Source organism: Helianthus annuus, chromosome 8, assembly GCF_002127325.2.
Source record: "Helianthus annuus cultivar XRQ/B chromosome 8, HanXRQr2.0-SUNRISE, whole genome shotgun sequence".
NCBI classification, from domain to species: Eukaryota; Viridiplantae; Streptophyta; class Magnoliopsida; order Asterales; family Asteraceae; genus Helianthus; species Helianthus annuus.
Window position 1 is genome coordinate 92,057,122 of NC_035440.2, and position 6,497 is coordinate 92,063,618.

Here is a 6,497-nt window from a genome sequence, read left to right on the forward strand (position 1 = left end):
ACCTTACACTATAAATAATTTAGGTTTTCATCCGTATAGTTTTGTTTTGTTTTGTTTTTTGTTTTTTTTTTTTTTTGTTTTTTTGGTTATGACTTTCGTTCATTTGTTTTTTATAAAGACTAAATACGGGGTTTCTTAAATTTTTTTCTCTAAATTTTGACATAAAATTTATTTAAAACGGATTCGGCGTTTTATTTAAAACAAATTTGTATTCGAAATGATGATGTGGTGAAGAACCGAATCAATATTGTCCAACGACATCGGTACCAGTCAGTGTTACCAGAACCGGTATTGGTATTTGTTTTTATGACTTTTGAACAATGTAAAACACGACTTTATTTTTTGAGTTACATCATACAACTTTTGTGTAACAAAACCATTGTATATATTTCTATACCGACTCGGTTCATTATTGTACCGTTATTTTGAATACAACACTTTTCTAAATAAAATTTATATCACAATGTCGAGAGAAAAGTTAAATGCAACTGCGTATCACGAGTTTAATCTATACAAGAGCTGGTACCGCACTAATATCATAGTTTTCAATCAATGTAAAACAAAACAAGTATGAATATTTATTTAGGCAAATCACGACTTTAATTTTTAGATTTTTTTTTCCAAGTGAAATAAAGCCACTACTTTGTGCCTTCAAAATTTTGGGCTTCAAATTTTATAGGTTTGACTTTAGGGTAGACCCAACTTATTCATTTGAAATTGATCGACGTTTGCAGTTTGAGTAAGAAATCCATCCATTGCATAACGCAATCTACAAAGGAGAAGCATAGGGCCATCGAAAATCCATTGTCCAATCTAACAAATAGAGCTTCTGATTCCAAATTGTGAAGAACATAAATGCTTTAGCTGTGAGGTTTGTTTTCTTTTTCTTATTTATCTTATTTTTGTACCCAATTGGCCCAGTTTTAACCCTATAGGTAATAATCTAATTTTGTAGAAGTGTAGAACAGATGCAAACCTTAATGTTTTCGCTTAATTGAGTTTGAAAAATGTTTATTCTTTTTTACCACTGTGTTTAGTGATGAATGTGGCAGAATGAATTTGTATTAGTTGAATTTTTCCAACTTAATTCTTTTTAACATTTGTCACCTTTTGTTATTGCAAGTAATGGATTTTAACATTAATCTAACATTTTACAAATGAATTGTTATAGGTTTAAAGAAATTGGTTTGAATGAATAGTTTCAGATATTATACATCTGATAATTGACACGAATTCAAGTCTCATGATTAGATTCTAGGAGATAGGATTTTTTCCATGCTGCTTGGCCACTCTACATGTTGCAAAAATGCAAGCAAGTCCGGGTCGACTCAGTAATTCAACCAAATGAGCTAGGGCTTGTTACTGATCCGAACCTATTAGAAACTGTTACCGGATCCGTTTATTTTGTTAGGCTTAGGTGAGTATAAAAAAGGCCCCAATTTTGAAGTTTGCTTTGGGCCTCCAAAACGGTTGAGGTGGCCCTGAGTGTCGGTACTATAATGAACCAAACCAATACTGACCGAATTTCCGTAACAACCTGTGAGATTATTTACTAGTTAAATTAAATAACATATATTAATCCATTGAGACAAACATTTTAATTTTGATAAAAAAAAAACAATTGTCATTTACTTTTGATGAAGATTTGAAAAGTTATTTTGGAACTTGAGATGAAACTGTATAATGGTTGACAGCACATATTTCTTGCTACAGAAGGACACACATGAGCAGGACATACTACAAATTGCCACTTGTGTGGATCAAATTACAAAAGACAGGTGAGCATTTTATTTACTTGTTATTTTAATTTAATTTTTACAGTAAATATGAAGGCATTGTATTATATACATGGTGAATACTTGAGAACAGTTAAAGAAGTATTAATAATGTCTGTGCAGGCTTGAATGTTGAAGTAGATAGAATATTAGAGATTGCTTGTGTCATTACTGATGGGAAATTGAGGAAACTGGTAGAGGTGAGGTGATAGTATCTTTTTCGTTTCGATAATCGTGGTTTGTGAATAGTAGAGGTGGAAGTTACAACCCGTCTGCTTATGCACGGGTCGATTCGAGTTATGTTTGACCTTTAATGGGCAATTTGGGTAAAATATTTAAAATTTGATGAAAAGAAAATGAGTCAAATGGTAATGCATAAAACAATCTAAATCTCTATATTTAAGAAATTAGATTATTACTGAAATATCATAAAATTTGTGATAATATTTGGCACACTAATTATTCATGAAAGGTCTTAGACAAAAACTGTTTTTGGCCCATCCAAGCCGTTACCCGCCCCCACCAAGATTTACATGCTTTGACTCCAAACCATTTCAACCCGGTACTCTAGCTGTACCAAAAGTTATATGCTTTGACCCGAAACCTATGGACCCGCTACTCTAGCCCATACCAAAAGTTACGTGCTTTGATCTGAAACCACTTGGACTTGTTACCCCAACTGTACGAAAAGTTACATGCTTTGATCCGAAACCATTTGGACCTGTTACCCCAACTGTACAAAAGGTTATATGCTTTGACCAGAAACCATTTGGAACTGTTACCTAACCCATATGAACCACGCATTTTCCACCTCTAATGAATGGTGTCGGTCTTTTCACAAATTCATTATGTTTCCAACTGTGGTTTACCATTTATGTGTTGTTGATTGTAGCAGGCAATCTGTTAATGTTACAGGAAGTAAAAGCTTGGCTCTTTTTCTGCTTAGGGTCCTGATTTGGTAATCCATCAAACAAAAGATTTTCTGGATGAAGTTGGAGAACGGTGCCAAGATCGTCATGTGCGTAATGGTAAAGCTCACAGTTACCTCATGCATTATCTTTAATTTACTTATTATCAATTATGTATGCCAGAGGTGACAAGACGGGTAGGCTGGACAATTGGTCAAAATAGGTCATCTTTTAATACGGGCCAAAATGGACCGCTTCATGTTGACACATAAATACTTTTTTGTTCTTTTTAAAGAAGTTGTAAATAAATAATTTATTAATTAATTATTATGACAAAACAATGTCATTACAATAATAATCTGAATCTCTAAATAAAAACAATTTAGGAGGCCAATGTTGCATCCATTAAAAATAGGCAGGGTCGGCCCTGAGCATTCGTGTACCGTGTTCGAGCTCGAAAAAACGTGTCCTTAGGCCTTAACGAAATTGAGTATTGGGCTCACTAAAGATTTGTAAGTGGGCCTATGTTGGTGTTTGTATGGGTATTATTAATTTTTTTTTTTTTTACATATGCATATCGGTTTTTTTTAGAATAACTTGCACTTCGAAATATAGGGCCCTGGCCGGTGGTCCTCCCCGCCCACCCTCAGGGCCGGCCATGAAAATAGGCTACAAGCGAATTCCAACTCACTAGACCCATCTCCCTTGTAGCTAATTTTTGTATATTACTCATTCAAGATAGACCACACCCATTTATAAGTAAACACGTCAAAATTGTCACCTCTCGTGTGTATGTATCTTTTTAGTTGATGTTTTTTTTTTTTCAGTTCAAGAAACCAAAAACCGTTGAAAGCCCTAATTAACATGCCAATATATACTAGGGTTGTCTGAGAAGGAGACACAAAGTACAACCAGTGAAAAAGAAGCTGAAGAGCTGGTGAGATAAAACTTGTTCATAATTCTTAAATACCAATAATGACAACTTTGTCAGTCTTGTAGTTAAATTCAACCAAAATTTTGTAATGATTGCAGCGGCCCTTCACAATTTACATTTGAATCAAAATTTTTTTTTTTTTCATATTGCTTTAGGTTATAGATTTTGTTAAGGGACATGTCGGCGCATATACGCCTTCGCTTGCAGGAAATTCAGTTTATGTTGATTTTATGTTCTTAAAGGTAAAAACCTGCTCAATTATTTGGTCATATTGTTCATACTCTTCATGTATAATCTTCATATAAAAACACATTAATCTTTTATATTGTTTTCTTGCAATTGAAATCCATTGTCGGTTCTTCCTATTGCAGAAGTACATGCCCGATCTGGCTAGCCTTTTCTCTCACGTTCTCGTTGATGTCAGTAGCGTCAAAGCTTTATGTTGCCATTGGTTCCCAGAAGGTATTATCTAAACTTATATTGTTGATTCAGACGTGTTAATAATAATAAAATATATCCCAATTCGAGAGGATTAAAGTGTTCGGTACACATGAACATGTGTTAAGCTGTTCGGCTTACTTTTCATTATGTTTAGTTTTGGCCTGTAGATGATAAAAAGGCTCTTAAAAGTGAGAAGCGGCATGGAGCCGTACTGGATGAGATCAAAGAAAGCATAACGGAGCTCAAATATTACAAGGAACATGCATTCAGATCACCAAAGTCTAAGAGGTAATGTCGAATGTCGACACCATGTATTAGTTTTTATTTCGAGTTATACAAGTATACACCAAATAAACTTGTCTATTATAATAATATTGATTCTTTTTATTTGACCTGAACGATAGAATTTTCCACATGGTTCATCATGGTGTTGAAAACAGGTCATGTTATGGTTTTGTGCACCTCTATTCACACGAATTGAAATGTATTAAAAATCTACAATATAATGAGTCTTATTCCTTAAATAGTTAAACGTGGGACAAAATGTAAGTTACCTATGTTTTCATTTTGCTAGTTGGGCCAGATGATCCCATCTCTTGCCACTTGGGCCTTGGAATGTATTTCATTTGGGCTTTTTTTGTTAGGGTTTTTTTTCTTTTGTGTATGTGGTGGATTTCAGAACATGCAAAATGGATTTATTAATGCCTTTATATAACTGATTATCGTGAATTTTGTTATATCAATTTTCATTGTCAAAGTTTGGTGTTACATGCCAATCACAACAACACGTTGAACATAAATGTAAGTTGGTAAATAGTTAAGAGTTGAAGGCCTAGAATGTTTAAGGTGAACTTATAGCTTAATTAAGGTTAGGGAAATTACTTGCTACAAACCAAAGGAACTCCAAACATAATTAAAAGTTTAATACAATATTGTTTGCTTCAAAGTAAATATGTAAAATACCACCAGATATTGCATCTTCAAGTTCCATCCCAATCCTATTAAAAAAAAGCAAATACCTATAATACAAAATAGTAAAGCATTATTTGTATAACATCTAGAACACATAAAAAAATAGCAATACCTATAAGTGTAGTGTAATTATTTGCTTAATAGTGTTGTGATACTATTTACAAGCATGGCAGTGTGTGTTTTTTTCTTCGTTTCGTAAGCTTCGCACTGAAAAAGTATTTGTATATTACTCCTAACACTATGTGTGTATATAGATTTTAAATTCCTAAATTAAAGGGGGTTTAATCAACCTACCTTGGTTGGAGCAAATATTGCAATCTTCTTGCACCAACTCATTATTCAATAATGCTTTCACCTGGAAATAAATTAAAAAGGAGAAAGGGGTGAAGTTAATTGAAAGAGTAAATTGCCATTTTAGTCCCTGAGTTTTGTCCAAATTTGTCATTTTAGTCCAAATAGTTTTTTTTTGCCTCTGGGCCCCTGACTTTTCCCTTTTGTTGCCATTTTGATCACATACACTAACTCCATCCAAAAACTCCATCTTTAACCAGGGCTATTTTAGGGATTTTCATTTTAAATGTTTTCAATTGCCATTTTGATCCAATTCCAAAAAATCAAAAAAATTCCAAAAAATCAAAAAAATTCCAAAAAATTCTAAAAAATCATAAAAATTCTAAAAAATTCTAAAAAATCCGTTTCGGCGCGAACCGTTTCAACGCGAACCGTTTCGACCCGTACCGTTTCGAGCTGAACCGTTTCGACGCGAACCGTTTCGACCCGTACCGTTTCGAGCCGAACCGTTTTGACGCGAACCGTTTCGAGCCGAACCGTTTCGAGCCGAACCGTTTCGAGCCGAACCGTTTCGAGCCGAACCGTTTCGACACGAACCGTTTCGACCCGTACCGTTTCGACCCGAACCGGTTCGTGTCGAAACGGTACGGGTCGAAACGGCTCAGCTCGAAACGGTTCGGGTCGAAACGGTTCGGGTTGAAACGTTATGGGTCGAAACGGTTCGCGTCGAAACGGTTCGCGCCGAAACGGGTTTTTTGTATTTTTTTAGAATTTTTTAGAATTTTTATGATTTCTAAGAATTTTTATTATTTTTTAGAATTTTTTGGAATTTTTTTGATTTTTTGGAATTGGATCAAAATGGCAATTGAAAACATTTAAAATGAAAATCCCCAAAATACCCCTGGTTAAAGATGGAGTTTTTGGATGGAGTTAGTGTATATGATCAAAATAGCAACAAAAGGGAAAAGTCAGGGACCCAGAGGCAAAAAAAAACTATTTGGACTAAAATGGCAAATTTGGACAAAACTCAGGGACTAAAATGACAATTTACTCTAATTGAAAGGAAACTCATTATAACCGGATTATTCTTTGCATCTTGTAGTTGGTGTTGCTGAACAATTTTCCTAGCTACTCACTTAAGTGAACGAAAATCCTAAATAATTAAAAAGGTAACTT

At 34.2% G+C, this 6,497-nt stretch overlaps 1 protein-coding gene across 5 annotated transcripts; it reads left to right on the forward strand.

Moving 5' to 3' along the window:
- Positions 1 to 661: 661 nt before the first annotated feature.
- LOC110873415 (oligoribonuclease) lies at positions 662 to 4,701 on the forward strand. 5 transcript variants are annotated; one of them, XM_022122334.2, is made up of 9 exons: positions 662 to 871; positions 1,714 to 1,778; positions 1,899 to 1,975; positions 2,722 to 2,803; positions 3,565 to 3,620; positions 3,773 to 3,859; positions 3,989 to 4,079; positions 4,226 to 4,346; positions 4,463 to 4,701. In XM_022122334.2, the coding sequence occupies exons 2-9, from the start codon at positions 1,724 to 1,726 to the stop codon at positions 4,587 to 4,589; spliced, it is 696 nt and encodes a 231-aa protein (XP_021978026.1). In that variant the 5' UTR covers positions 662 to 871; positions 1,714 to 1,723; the 3' UTR covers positions 4,590 to 4,701. The 5 variants fall into 5 exon arrangements, 3 of the variants coding, with proteins under 3 accessions (XP_021978026.1, XP_021978029.1, XP_021978027.1); XM_022122335.2 differs by having other exon boundaries at positions 669 to 871; positions 1,695 to 1,778; XR_004864160.1 differs by lacking the exon at positions 4,463 to 4,701 and having other exon boundaries at positions 2,668 to 2,803; positions 3,511 to 3,620; positions 4,213 to 4,445.
- The last annotated feature ends 1,796 nt before the right edge of the window (positions 4,702 to 6,497 follow it).

Bases quoted from the DNA above. Each gene is read 5' to 3' on its own strand.
- LOC110873415 (XM_022122334.2), top strand. From the start codon at position 1,724: ATGAGCAGGACATACTACAAATTGCCACTTGTGTGGATCAAATTACAA. The intron at 3,621-3,772 runs GTGAGATAAAAC...ATATTGCTTTAG, and splicing joins AAAAAGAAGCTGAAGAGCTG to GTTATAGATTTTGTTAAGGG. The intron at 4,080-4,225 runs GTATTATCTAAA...TTTGGCCTGTAG, and splicing joins TTGCCATTGGTTCCCAGAAG to ATGATAAAAAGGCTCTTAAA.